The 15,534-nt window shown below is 44.8% G+C and overlaps 1 protein-coding gene across 6 annotated transcripts in view; it reads left to right on the forward strand.

The window, feature by feature from the left end:
- LOC119169143 (nitric oxide synthase-interacting protein) overlaps positions 1-15,534 on the forward strand; it is a 264,086-nt gene that overhangs the window by 22,683 nt on the left and 225,869 nt on the right. For 4 of the 6 annotated variants that reach the window (XR_012888699.1, XM_075882999.1, XM_075883002.1 and 1 more), the window contains exon 3: positions 14,221-14,365. Coding sequence is in view for 5 of the 6 variants with exons in the window: in XM_075882999.1 (XP_075739114.1) it covers positions 14,221-14,365 (145 nt within the window). In the remaining variant the exon portion in view is untranslated. Of the gene's footprint in view, positions 1-14,024; positions 14,366-15,534 lie in introns of those variants that run through there. The other 2 variants (XM_037420244.2, XM_037420243.2) reach the window with 2 other exon arrangements.

A 15,534-nucleotide genomic window follows, 5' to 3' on the forward strand; every position in this document is an offset into this window, starting at 1 on the left:
GTCTTGTCACTGACCAAATTAGACGCTTCCCTTCTGCAGCTCAAAAATTTATCCCACTTTCTTTTGACATCATCTTCCGATTCACCCCTCTGTTCAGCATACCTGTGTTCCATGGAGACTTCCTGACGTCTTACTATGGCTCTTTTAACTTCCTCATCCCAGCAGCTCTTGGATTTGTGTCTGCTTTTCCCGGTTGATTTGACTCGTACCTTAGCAAACTCTAACTCTAACAATCGAGTTAGATTTGTGTACGTCCGCTCTGTTTTAGTATCATCGGTGATCATTTTCTCAATCTCTTTAGTTAATATTTCTATTTGCCCTTCTGAATTAATATTACTATGTGGTTGCTCATAATGTCACCTTTCCAATTTCATTTCTCTTCCAAAACACAGCTTGATACGTTTGTGATCACTACCTAAGCTTCTGGACCCATATTCACCTATGTCCATCACCCTTAGCCTATCATACACCCTATGTGACATTATTGCGTAATCTATCGTCGACTTCAGCCTTCCCACCCCCCATGTTATCTGCCCTTCGCATCTCTCGCTGTTGTTGCAAATGATTAAATTATGCCTTTCACACATATCCATTAGCATTCTGCCTGTCGGGGCAGTATATCATTCAATATCTTCTATATGCGTATTCATTTCTCCTCATATAATTACCTCGCACTCTTCTCCTAGTTCGTCAATGTCATTTGCTATGAACTGCCCCATTTGTTAGTTTTCCTCTCTTGCTTTTGCCCCTGTCCACAAGTATACAAAACCCAGAAGGGCCATTTGCCCTGCCACTTTTCATTTTAGTCATAAATGTTCCTTGCACTTCTGCTTGACCATTCGCCAGTCGGTACTTTTGTGAATGAATGCCTCAATACACCCCCCTTTCTGCTGCGTTCTGTTCTATTACGATATTCCCATGCGTAGTCCGGATTGTTAGGGGGGTTGTTCCATGTCCCTAAGATGTGTTTCTACAAAACCATATACCATACCTTAGCTGTTCTTTTATCTCTTCCAACTTCAGCCTATTCCTGCCAATCTATATGTTAATATACCCTAAGTTGAATTGGTTCGGCCCTCGTGGCTACGTCGATTTTTGCCCCGGAATTTAAGTGTCTTAGATATTGGTGCTACTTTGGAATCGCATCTGCCTATACCACCTGTCAACAGTCCCCCTGCTTGTTTTCCTTGTTACTAGCTATTCTGGACCCCGGAAGGCCTGCGTGCCCCCCAAAAAGCTACTGCGCGTCATGTAAGTCGCCGACCCACCGCATGACCTAGCCACCCATCGAAGTGAATTCTGTCAAGTTGAAAACCACCCCACTTATGCACCTCTCTGTTTATTTCCACCACCTCAAAACCTTTCTCTCGACTCATCCGTCATATATCTTGGTTGGCGTCGACAACCGCTCTTTGCAGGTTGCTGTCACGCACTCCTACATCCAGTATCGTGCATATCACTACCTGTACCTTAGGATAAATCGAGCGCATGTCATCGACCCCTTTCGCCAGTGTGGTCGCTGGTCCTGCCGTATCTCCATTTAGGACATCGTTTAAACCGCCTGCAAATATCACGAGGTTTCGTCAATCAGCTGTACTTTTGAGTTTTGCGCTCGCTTGCCTAATGACTGCTTCCAGCTGGCATCCTGGGAACGTCCCTACTGCAACCCTCTTGTCACCTCTTACCTTCTCTTTGATTGCTTCTGCGCATCGATTTGAATTCGAGTCCCTGGCGATTATCACGCGCTTTGACTTTTTAGCTGGAGCGTCCTGCACGTAGAGGTTACTTTCACCTGTGACGCCGGCTGCTTTGTCTCCTCTCAGCCCCACCACTACTTCGCTGAAGCTGGGTCTTGCGACCATTGAACCTGCTGAACCTGTTTTTTCTGAACTTGCTTGCTCTTTCTTCTCCGGTCTGTTTGCCGGAGCCCTACCGTTCTTTCCGTCGGCCACTTCTTTGTTCACCTTCGCTAATGCCTCCTTGGCGGACCTGATCCTTTCTCTCATAGCCCTCGTTTGCTCTTGCTCTGTCACCAGTGCAGTCTCCAGCACTGTGATTCTCATCAGCTGTTCACTCTGGGTAACCTTCATTTTCTCCATCATTTTCTAGATTCCACATTGCCTACACTTGGCGTCAGCCTCCTCTCCATTTGCATCTGCTCTTGCGTTCATTTTCAAACCCAGCCCGCATGCTGAACATTTTACAGCCTTTTTTAACAAAGTCCTTTTGACACCGATTGTCCTTATGATTTGTCCCACTCGATAATTACATAACACGGCGTACGATGAACCCTGTCCTACGAAAAAAAAAGTCTAAGCTTTACTACAAAAAATTGCGTGTTCAGATTGCGTGCACTTCCCCCATGGAGTGGCAAGAGAAAAAAACGCAAACACAAAAACTAGTAAATACCTGGTAACTGACCCACGAAAAGTCCGTACAATGTAATAAGTGCTACAAAGACTTTAACTGCTGCTTACTAATTATAAAAACAAGCTCAGAATCTGCAAAACCATTTATCTGTGCAGTCTATTGGCAGCGTTCAAAAACACGCCCATCCACCATGCCAGTTCCAACTGAACTCTTTTTGATTGATTGATATGGCTGTACCCTGCAGAAACTCGGGCGTTGGCTAACGCCACCTAGCCGTAATGCTTAGTGAACCAAGAACTAGATTTATCGTTTTTTTTCCTTTAATAGTGAAGTCGCGGGCTGGTTCTTTGCATCGAAGTGTTTAATTTTCACTCATGTCTTGACTTTAGCCACCAATCAGATAACCTCCTTCTAGTCAACTCTACACCCTTAAAGTCTATTTTGCCCTCCCTGTCCCTAAACCCAAGTGCTTTGAAAAAACTCTGCGCCATCATGCTGAACTTTAAGGTGAAGTATTTACAGAGCCTTATCAGGTGTTCGGCAGTTTTCTCCTCTTCACCACATACAGTGTCTACCCCTTCGTATTTGGCCCGATATGTCTTGGTTCACAATACTCCTGTCTTGGCCTCAAACAGTAGAGAACTACTCGGGTATTATCATAGATCCTTTACTTGGCAATTTCCTGCCTAAAAGTTCGACAGTGCGGACTTCCTAATCATGCCAATTCTCTGCATATTGGTCTCCGTTTCCTTCACCTTCTTTTTAACCGATAGTTCTTTTTGGTTTGGCCCCTGCTGCTTTCTAAGTATTTACCCGTAAACTTTCTGGTACGCTTCCTCTATTCTGTATCGACATTCTTCATGTACGAGTAGCTGAAAACGTTCCTAGCCCAATGCTCCTCCCCCATTTCTCTCAATCGCTCCTCAAATTTTATCTTGCTGCTAGCTTTCCTGCCCTCAAATGATGTCCATCCCATATCACCTTGTACTACCTGATTTTGTGTATTCCCATGAGCTCCTAAAGCATGCCTACCTATTCCGCGTTGGTTAATTTATAATCTTGTTTGAACTTGTGATCTCACGCACAAGACCGCATTGCCGAACTTCAGATCAGGAGCGACGACCCCTTTCCATATTCCTCTCACATCATACCTATTGTAATTCCACAGTGCCCTATTCTTTATCACTGCTATATTCCTGTTACCTTTTGTCTTTACATATATTTTGTGTTCCCTTAGGTACTCGGTCCCATTGCTTATCTATACGCCCGGATATTTGTATTTATCTGTTATCTCTAGCGTGACTTCCCCTATCCTTAGCTCACAACCTTCCTTGCCATTAAAAATCACGACTTCTGCTTTTCCTTACTGGATCTGAAATCTAACCTATCTCCCTCATTACGGTAGATGTCGATCAATCTCTTCAAATATTCCTTGTTGTCGGCCATTAGCACTGTATCATCTCCCTCATTACGGTAGATGTCGATCAATCTCTTCAAATATTCCTTGTTGTCGGCCATTAGCACTGTATCATCTGCGTACATCAATGCTGGTAGTGCCTGTTCAATGAGTTTTCCTTGCTTGGCAAAAGAGAGGTTGAAGCCAAGTTCATTTCCCTCTAATTTGGCGTGTAATCCTTGTAGCTACATCATGAATAGCAAGGGTGACAGAGGATACCCCTGCCTAAGCCCCCGTTTTACGTCTGTGGGCTTGGATACCTATTTTTCCCACTTTATAACTACCTTGTAACTTTCATAGATATCCCTTAAAAGATTAGTGACTCCATCTTTCACACCTACTGTGTCCAGTATTCCCCAGAAGTAATCTTGAACCACGCTACCGAACGCTTCCTTGATATCCAAAATTACTAGCCACACGGGCCTGTGTTCCTTTTCTGCTATTTCGATGCACTGCGTCAGTAAGAACAAATTGTCTTCCAACCTCCTGTGTTTACGAAACCCATTCTGCAGTTCTCCCAGCACCCCCTCATCATCTTTCCATGCCTGCAGTATTTCCTTTATAATCTGCATCACCAGCCTGTAGACCAAACACCGGCATGGAACGCACGAGACTGCAGCGGAAAAGCCCCTAAAAACGCCACTTCTCCACGGCGTTCGATTCGCGCTGTTACTGTAAAAGTGGGAAAGATCCGTGGGAAAGTCTGGGAAAGACGCACAAGGTGGACGATTTTTAACTTTCAGGAAAGCGGCATTTTGATGGCACATATGCATATCCTAAATGTAGAAGTCTAAACCCACCAAGGTGCATGGACATCGAAGAGTGAATAAGTTACTTCATTATTTCTAAATTTCCCAGTGTAATTGTAACGAAGCCTCAAAATAAAGGGTACCTGCGCAACAACCAACTGCTGCTGCCCTGCGACCTGCCTGAATAATGCCGGCAAGAGGTCTCCGCTTCTTCGGAGGGCTCCAGTTTTGGTGAGCGATTGAAAAAAAAAGTGTCCTTCAACTTCCCTGCATCTACGGCTCGGTTGTCCTTGAGGAGGCGGAAAAACATCCGGTAATAACCTTTTATAACGCAGAATTCACAGAGTACATCCACTTGCACAACGAAAGCAGAAAGTGCGCCGCGAAGAAATATTCGTTACAAGGACTGTGTGGGCATGTGTGGTGCTAACAGAGGTATGTCTTTCTTGTGTCGTTTTAGTGGTTACAATGAAAAAAAAAACAGAATGACAAAAAGAACAAAGAACAAGGTGTAGATTGCAACCAGCGAATTGAGGAAATGCTTGATCTGTAGGTGCCACCACTGCTCGAGTACGGAGAAAACTTGAGAAACGCTGGCTGAGTGAAAAAAAAAAGACTGCATCTCCAGCGACTCTCACTGATCTAAATGAAGATTTAACAATCAAAATGACCGCATGGGTATAGGTACACAAGAGATTACTCTTAAGCTTTGGTTGCCTCTCACAAGCCCGAATTGTTACAAAAATTCAGCTGCAGCTATGCGCTTGTTTGAAATTGAAATTCGAATGCTCGTGACCAGAGTGTGACAGTGACAAGTGCTTTTGTGTCAATACATTGATGTTTTCCTATTTTCACAAATTTCGCATTTTTAATGAACCTAAGTATTATTAACTGAGAAACCCATAAGTCTGAATACTTCAAAAGAGGAAAGTTCACTGGTTTATACACCAGCTGAACAGAAAAAATAGCGTACGTAGTTTCATTGGGATTTTAAATGTGGCTGATACCTTACAGCAATGGCTGGGTTTAAACTTACTTTAGGGTACTGCCCGCTGAGGTGCTTTTTGCTGCGCAAGATCCTGTGCACAGCGTCGAGGATCCCTATGCTGGGACTCGCAAAAATAGCTTCTAAACAAGTAAGCTTGAACCAGATGAGTCACAGATTTACCGCGGCTTCGCTGAGATGTTTCTAATACAACTAAGCTCTAAATTTTGTTTCTACTACCTGGAAGAACAAGAAGTTGCAGGGTGGCAAAACGGCTCTTTAATCGACAAGTGCTTGTCTCGCACCACGCTGCGCGAGCTATTATTTGCCCCAAGGACCTGGAAAGATGCCGCACGTGCATCTAGGCTCTACGTTACTTTCCTCGCGCCAGAACTAAGAAGTTTTGGTGTTGTGTAAACGCTGCTCACCGGCTGTACCACGCCCAGCTGTACCAGACTACCCTCGTTTGCTTGGCGCCATAGAGTTTCATGCTATTGTATGAAACTCTATGCTTGGCGCGAAGTTGTCCTGCAGTGCCGCGGTGGCGGGAACTGCAGGACAACTTGTGAGGCAGCTACCACCTCTGAAAAAAAAAAAGCAGCGCACCCGAGGAAAACTCTGCGAAGTGCGCCGCTCACTACCTGGATGGATGGATATGGCTGTACCCTTAGATCGGGCGGGGGCTAGCGCCACCAAGCCGTACTACTTAATGAACCCAAAACTATATTTTTTCCCTTAGAAAGTGAGTTTGAGGATACGTACTTTGCAGTGAAGAGTTTAATTTTCACTCGTGCCTTGACTTTAGCCACCAATCAGATAACCTCCTTCTAGTTAAGTATACTTGCTTGAAGTCTATTTTGCCCTCCCGGTCCCTAAACACCAGTGCTTCGAAAAACTCTGTGCCATCATCCTGAACTATAGGGTGAAGCCCTTTACAAAACATTATCAAGTGTTCGGCAGTTTCTTCTTCCTCTCCACACGCGCTGCATACCGTGTCTACCCCTTCGTATTTGGCCCGATATGTCTTGGTTCGCAGTACTCCCGTCCTTGCCTACAACAGTAGAGAACTACCCCGAGTATTATCATAGATCCTTTCCTTGGCAATTTCCTGCTTAAAAGTTCGATAGATCTCTAGTGCGGACTTCTTAATCATACCCATTTTCCACATGTCAGTCTCCGTTTCCTTCACTTTCTTCTTAACCGATAGTTCTTTTGGTTTGGCCACCTGCTGTTTTATAAGTATTTACCAGTCAACTTCCTGGTTCGCTTCCTCCATTTTGTATCGACATTCTTCATGTACAAGTAGCTGAAAACCTTCCTAGCCCAACGCTCCTCCTTCATTTCTCTCAATCGCTTCTCAAATTTTATCTTGCTGCTAGCTTCCCTGCCCTCAAATGATGTCCATCCCGTATCACCTTGTACTCCCTGATTTGGTGTCTTCCCGTGAGCTCCTAAAGCAAGCCTACCTATTACACGTTGCTTAATTTCTAATATTGCTTGAACTTCTGATCTCATGCACAAGACCGCATTGCCGAACGTCAGCCCAGGAACCGTGACCCCTTTCCATATTCCTCTCACAACATCATACCTATTGTAATTCCCCAGTGCCCTATTTTTCATCACTGCTGCATTCCTGTTACCTTTAGTCGTCATGTATATTTCGTGTTCCCTCAGGTACTCGGTCCCATTGCTTATCCATACGCCCAGATATTTGTATTTATCTGTTATCTCAAGCGTGACCTCCTGTATCCTAAGCTCACTACCTTCGTTGTCATTGAAAATCATGACTGCTGATTTTTCCTTACTGAATCTAAAATCTAACCTATCTCCCTCATTACCGCAGATGTCCATCAATCTCTGCAAATCTTCCTTGTTGTTGGCCATTAGCACTATATCATCTGCGTACATTAATGCTGGTAGTGCCTGATCAATAAGTTTTCCTTGTTTGACTAAAGAGAGGTTAAAGCCCAGCCCACTTCCTTCTAATTTTGCCTCTAATCCTTGTAGGTACATCATGAATAATAAGGGTGACAGGGGGCACCCCTGCCTAAGCCCCCGTTTTACCTCTGCAGGCTTGGATACCTGTTTTTTTCCTCTTTATAACTACCATGTTACCTTTATAGATACCCTTTAAAAGATTAGTGACTACATGTTCGACGCCTAGTGTGTCCAGTATTCCCCACAATTCCTCTTGAACCACGCTATCGTACGCTCCCTTGATATCCAAGAATGCTTGCCACAGGGGCCTGTGTTCCTTTTCTGCTATTTCGATGCACTGCGTCAGTGAGAACAGATTGTCTTCCAACTTCCTGTTTCCGAAACCCATTCTGCAGTTCCCCCAGCACCCCCTCATCTTCTATCCATGCCTGCAGTGTTTCCTTTATAATCTGCATCGCCAGCCTGTAGACCACTGATGTCACTGTTATAGGACGGTAGTTGTTTATGTCAGCTTTGTCCCACTTTCCTTTATAGATCATGCTCATCCTGCTAAGTTTCCATCCATCGGGAACTTCACCATCGATTATTATTTTGCTCACTGCCTCCCTCAAAGCCTGCTTAGACTTCGGACCTAATGTCTTTATCAGCCTAATTGGTATGCCATCTGGGCCTGTTGATGTACTCTAGGAACCCTTTTCTCAGCCCTTTCCCACTCTCGTTGTGAAAATGGAGCCATTGCACCACTTGATTCGTCCTTGTCTATTGTGGTGCATAAAGTACTTCTTTGTTGAAATTTTTCTGTCACCCTTGTTCTTATATATTCAATAGCTTCGTCCCCTTCTAGCCTGGCACCTTGGGCTGTAGTTATAAAACTCTGCTCCAGGCTCGTCTCATGTCTTAGGGAGTTTAGATGGTTCCAAAATTTCGCAGCTGCCTTTCTATCTTTTTTATGTACTTCTGCCAGACACTGAGCTCCCTTTCTTCTAATCTTTTCATTGATCAGAAGGGATGCAGCCCTTCTAAAGCTTAGAAAGGTTTCCCATTTTCTTTCAACATCATCTGTCGGTTCACCCCGCTGCTTAGCATGTCTGTGTTCCCTAGAGGCTTCCTGACGTTTTGCTATGGGTCTCTTAACTTCCTCATCCCACCAACTTTTGGGTTTGTGTCTTCTTTTCCGGGGTGACTTGTTACGCGTCTTAGCAAGCTCTAGCACAAAGAGTCTAATTAGATTCGTGTATGTTCATACTGTCTTATTATACTCCATGATTACTTTCTCAGTTTGTTTAGTGGCTATTTCAATTTGCCTTTCTGAATAAAAATTTTCCTGTAGTTGCTCATCTTGTCTCCTTCCCACTTTCACTGCTCTTCCAAAACTTAGCTTGATACGTTGGTGATTACTACCCAGACTTCTGGAGCCACCTTCATCTATGTGCATTCCCCTGAGCTTATCATACATCCTATGTGACATCAGTGCATAATCTATCGTCGACTGCAGCCTTCCTACCTCCCATGTTATTTGCCCTTCACGCTTCTCGGTATTGTTGCAAATGATCAAATCAAGCCTTTCACACATATCCATGATCATTTTGCCTGTCGGGTCGGTATACCCATCTATATCTTGAAGTGCGCATTCATGTCTCCTAGTATAATTATCTCGCACTCTCTTCCTAACTCCTGAATGTCCTTTGATATACACTCTACCATTGCCTGGTTTTCCTCTCTGGCCTTTGCTCCCGTCCACAAGTACATGAAACCAAGGAGTGTCATTTGGCCTGCCACTTTCCCTTTTAGCCATAAATGTTCCTTGCACTCCTGCTTGACTCTTTGCCAGTCTGTACTTTTATGAATGAATGCCCCAATACCACCCCCTTTCTGCTGCCTTCTGTTCTATTACAATATTCCCACGCGTAGTCCGGATTGTTCGGAGGTTGTTCCATGTCCCTGAGATGTGTTTCTACAGAACCGTATACCATCGGCCTCTCTTCCCTTAGCTGTTCTTCTATCTCTTCCCACTTCAGCCTGTTCCTACCCCCCCCCCCCCGCATGTTAATATACCCTATGTCTGAATGGGCTCGGCGCTCGTGGCTACGTCTATTTATGCCCAGGACTCTACCTATATTAGACATCGGTGCCACTTTGGAATCGTATCTGTCCATAACACCTGTCGAAGTCTCCCTGGTTGTTTTCCTCGTTACTAGCTATCCTGCACCCCGAAGGGCTCGCCTGCCCCCCAAAAAAGCTACCGCGTGTCCTGCAAGTCGCCAACCCACCTCATGACCTAGCCGCCCATCGAAGTGAATTCTGTCTCGTTGAAAACCACCCCACCTATGCACCTCTCTGTTTATTTCCACCACCTCAAAGCCTTTCTCTCGACTCATCCGCCATATCTCTTGGTTTGCGTTGACAACCGCTCTTTGCAGGTTGCTATCACGCACCGGTACCTCCGGTATCGTGCATATCACTACCTGTACCTTAGGAGAAGTGGCGCGCATGTCATCGACGCCTTTCGCCAGTGTGGCTGCTAGTCCTGCTGTATCTTTATTTAAGACATCATTTAAACCACCTGAAATTATCACGAGGTTTCGTCTATCAGCTTTAGTTTTGAGTTTTGCGCTCGCTTGCCTCATGATTGCTTCCAGCTTGCGTCCTGGGAACGCCCCTACTGCAACCCTCTTGTCACCTCTTACCCTCTCTTCGATGGCTTCTGTGCATCGATTTAAATTCGAGTCCCCGCCGATTATCACATGCTGTGACTTTTCAGCTGGAGCGTCCTGCACCTGGGGGCTACTTGCACCTGTGACGCCGGCTGCTTTGTCCCCTCCCAGCCCCACCACTACCTCGCTGAAGCTGGGCCTTGCGACAGTTGAACCGGCTAAACCTGTTTTTTCCAAACTTGCTTGCACTTCCTTCTCCACCGTTCTGGTTGCCGGTTCTCTACTGTTCTCTCCGTAGGCCGCTGCTCTGTTTACCTTGGCTAGTGCTTCCTCGGTGGACTTCAGTCTTTCTCCCATTGCCCTCGTTCGCTCTTGCTCTGTCGCCAACGCAGTCTCGAGCTCATCGATTCTCACCAGCAGTTCACTTTGGGCAACCATCATTTTCTCCATTTTTTTCCTCGACCTCACATTGCCTACACTTCGCGTCAGCCTCTTCTCCATCCGCTTCTACGCTTGGGTCCACTTTCATACCCACTCCACATCCTGAACACCTTACAGTCTTTTGAGCCATGTCTTTTCGACACCAATTGTCCCTATACTCCATAATTACTAAACTCGAGCCGTGCACTACGAGAAAAAAAAAAGAAAGTCTAAGCTCTACTACAAAAATTTGCGTGTTAAATGTACGCGCACCTCCCCCACGGGGTGGCAAAAGAAAAAAAAAACAAGAAAAAAATTTCAAACACACACACCCGCACTAACTAATAAATACCTGGTGACTGGCCCCCGAAAAAGCCGTACCATAAAATAAGTGCTACGAAGATTTCAACCGCTGCCTTATAATTATAAAGACAAGCTCAAAACATGCAAAAACACTTATCTGCGCAGTCGATCCGGAGCGCTCGAAAAACACGTCCATCCACCGTGACAGGCTGAACAGAACCTGCGCCGCTGCCATCAGCGCTCCTAGCGGCATCGGCGCGCCAAAGGGCCTTCTCCGACAAGCAAAAAGCACCGCGCTCATCACACTTCCCCATTCTAGCCACCCTAACTGGGCCGTGCTGGGGAGCCTGACTATATGGTGGCTAGAAGGGGAGTGTCAGTATCTCTCCCGTGCATTTTCTCATCTTCTAACCACCACCACCACTACTACCATTACCACCTACGTTAGTCCCGGCCGCGCCTTGAAAAGAGATGTGCCGGTTTTCCTCTTCGCCGCGGAGCGGCGCGAAAGTCGCTACCATGATCTATCGAACCTTCAAGCACTAGAGCTCTATCGAACTTTTAATCAGGAAATTGCCAAGGAAAGGATCTATGATAATACTCGGGGTAGTTTTCTACTGTTTGAGGCCTGGACGGGAGTATTGCGAACTAAGACATATCGGGCCAAATACGAAAGGGTAGACACGGTATGCAGTGCGTGTGGACAGGAAGAAGAAACTACCAAACACTTGATAATGTTCTGTAAAGGGCTTCACCTTATAGTTCAGGATGATGGCGCATAGTTTTTCAGAGCGTTGGGGTTTAGGGACAGGGAGGGCAAAATAGACTTTAAGTGGGTAGAAATAACTAGAAAGAGGTTATCTGACTAGTAGCTAAAGTCAAAACACGAGTGAAAATTAAACCCTTCACTGCAAAGTACGAATCCTCAACCTCACTATTTAAGGGGAAAAAATATAGTTTTTGGTTCAATAAGTATTACGCCTTGGTGGCGCTAGCCACTGCCCGATCTAAAGGGTACAGCCGTACCCATCCATCCATTCATCCATAATCGCTCGAAAGCACCTTTTCTTCCTCCGTGGTCGAGAGCGTTCGCCAGCCGCTAGCGCGGCAAAACTGGTAGGTGTTCTGTGGCGGCACTAGCACAGAAGCACTAGTCGCAACGTCTGTGCTTTGCCAATTTGGACTTGTCCGCGGCATCAATACGTGCCAATGTGACCATGCCACAGTGATAGGTAAACAGCCAACACACTGATTTGCACCTGTATGCAACGCAGGATATCTTTCGGTTTGCAAAAAAGGGAAGAAAGCGTCTCTCTTCTCTGCTCACGCCGGCGATGAACGGCGCGAGACCTGAGAGTGTGCGATTCCTCGCGCTGGCACACCGCTGGAAAAGAACTGCGTTGTGTGCGAAGCTCATTTGGACGTAAGATTCATCGTCCGTAGCTACAAAGCATGTTATCAATGGGTTCTTAGTAACTTCGGAAAAAAGCTTTACCTGTGGGTTCCTGAGTGAATGAACTGCATGCTGAAAGACACCATGTCAATTTAACCAGCACCTTTTTCATCCTGCACTATGTCACAAAAACCTTGGGCTATAAATTTTTTGATGACGTCTCGCCTCTGCCAAGACGCACTTAAAATCTTTTTGGAATTCTGAAGCAAATGTCTGGCTCGAATGATCACCCTTTGCTGACACAATATTGTCTTTGAATTGCCTCAGTTTATACAGTTTGGCACAGTCACCCTCCAGTGGAAACTTATATCTTCTGGAATGCTGAGCAGCTTTCTATGTCCGAGCATCCACAATAATTAAATAAAATTGCAGAATAAGCTGGGTGAGCTGCTAGATGTGGGGTGCCTCAATGACGTTCATGAAATGATTTTTGCTTGTGAAGCATTCCCTGACCACACTGATCTCCTTTGGACGCAAAAGTGACTCCCGAATCACTTAATACGTCAGTGGCCATGTGGCACGGAAGATTGTGAAAAAGACGAAATGCAACGAATGTAGCAGGTTGTTGCTTCACACTGAGAATTCCCGCTTGCTTCTGGCAGAATCATGCTTTTCGTACCCGCCCGAGTCTTTAACAGACCTGCACGGTGAAAGCTATGGAAGATGCATTCCCTTATTGCTTCAGTTTTAGCAAGTTGAAAAGTGACAGCATAACAGTTCTTATCATCTTGCCAGTCTGTGAAGAGGTTAAATATGATCGGCTGTGAACACCACAAACTGGAAGTGACAAATCAGATAATTAGATGCTTTACGCTGACCAGAATGAATTTTCTCGTTGCTGGAGAAATTGCGTTCAGTCAAAAAAAAAAAACAAAAAACAAAGAGAGCGAGAAAGAGAAAAAATGAAGTTCTTGAAGTTGAGACGTATGACTTAACTGTCATAAAGTTAACTCAGCGAACAAAGTTTTATTTTATGTTATTGTGCATTACTCACACTGTGTTAATTTTTGTGAATTTACTATTGTCTTATTCATATTGTTGCAAATCTCCCATTAACAATTGTGATGTCACTATCTCGCTGTGTTTCACATATGCAGAAATCAATTTTTTGTGAACTGGTCTGTGACTGTATTTATGTTTGCCAATCAGATCTTAGTGCCATGTGTGTATGTACACCAATTGTATCATCGTATATTTACTGGTCTTTTTAGTTGCCTTATTCACTTGCTTTAGCTGAGTGTTGTATAACCTGTTCTCTCCGTCCTAATGCATATGTTATGTTTATTTTTTATGTTGTTTTGCGCTTTCGTGAAAATAAATGCTTTGCTTGTAAAATTAGACCTTGATTGCTCAAGTCATAAAAATAACGGTTGCCGATACTTTTACGTGCATCTATACTTCACGGAGAACACTGCGCCATCGGAGTGAAAACTGCACAGACTTTGTTTTGGTGCCAAGCTCACGGCGAGTCACTTGATTCCATATTTTCTAAGCTTCGTAGTTCATATATACTACGAAGTGAATTGAAAACACTAGTTTTCAGTGCCAATACACGCTTTGCAGCGCACCGCCAGAATTGTGACAGGTAGACTTTGTTATAATCCGCAGGGCAGCGTGAAATATTTGCAACGAAAAATGACTGATGCGCACGGCGAGCGCGAAGAGGGGCATCTCGAAAGCGACCGCAGCGCTGCAGCACGCGGATGAATTTTCACTCGCTCTCCGGCACGCCGATGCTGACACCTCTCCTCCTAGTCACCATAGCCTGACTTCGGCGTGTTTTGGTGGCTGTGAAGTGTTTCGGGTCCTGTGCCACTTGTGTTTGATTGTATGTAGCCTTGGCCCTTGGTTTTACCTTGGGATGACTCGTCACGCACGAAACTGCACTGCAGGGGCGGTGTACACTTACCACGAGAAACAGAAGGACACGCAAAGTTGCGGCTATGGAACGCAGCGAATGCGCCTCGGCAAGGACGCCGTGAAAGATTTCGACTGCTGCTGCCTGTCGTTACAGCCGTGCCGAAACCCCGTTATCACGTAAGCACTTCGTCAGTATCATTTGCTAACATTGGTGAGCACTGGGCGCATTGAAAAGGCCCGCAAATGCGCATACTTGTAGTTCTTTTGAGACAAACACGGCAACAGCGGAAGTGGCCCTGTTTGAAATAGATGTTGCGCAACTTCAGTACGGGGAAAAAAAAAAAAGAGAAAAATGATACAACACGCGTATTACCTTCCCACTGACCTGAACCGCATTGCTTCTTTTTCATGCGCATTTATTAAAGTGGTGCATATTAATGCACGATCAGTAAATAATAAAGCAGGATTGCTAGATGATTTTTTCTATAAATTTCAGTTTAAGTTCACTGCGATTATGCTGACCGAAACATAGAGCACCAGTGAACATAATGTTTTCAATATCAGCAATTATAACACTTATTACATTAACAGGCCTGTTGATCGTGGTGGAGGAGTGGCACTACTGGTGGGTGTGAATGAAAATGGTGAACTGTTGAGATCATTCACTGCAATCACATTGGACTACGAAATAATATCAATGTGTGTGTGGGTAAATTTAGTAACTCTGTTTGTTACCGCCAACCAAGCGGAAATGCAGCTACGTTTTTAAAATTTTATGACCACTTTTTGTTTCGTAGTTGACGGAGGCTACACGCTTATTGCTGGAGGTGATTTTAATATTGATATGAGCATTAACAATCATTGTAGCAGAGATTTTGACACGGTTTTAGCTTCAAACGGCTTTGCGAATGTACTTGATGTGCCCAACGGAGTCACAGCTGAAAGCCAGTCAACCTTGCACTTATTCATTACTAATATCTCTCATCCTAAAATCAGGACGGGGGCGTTATCATGCCCCATTAGTGACCATCTACCAGTGTTCTTCAGCATGGATTCTGCGGCACAAAAACTAAAACAGCCAAAAGTTATTAGGTACCAGCGCATAACAGATGACGCACTTGGAGCTTTTTGGAACGCTCTTAAAAGGGTTGACTTCAACCACATTCTTTACCTTACAAATGCCAATGAAACCTACAATAAGTTTATCGATATTTTCAAACAAGTATATGACTCCCATTTTTCCTTTACAACATGTAAGTCATCTCGAAAAACTCTCAAACCATGGATTACACCCGAGTTTCGCATACACATACACATCTGCAAACATTGGCCTATATACCTGTACC

The sequence above is a fragment of the Rhipicephalus microplus genome, chromosome 2 (assembly GCF_043290135.1).
Source record: "Rhipicephalus microplus isolate Deutch F79 chromosome 2, USDA_Rmic, whole genome shotgun sequence".
NCBI lineage: Eukaryota > Metazoa > Arthropoda > Arachnida > Ixodida > Ixodidae > Rhipicephalus > Rhipicephalus microplus.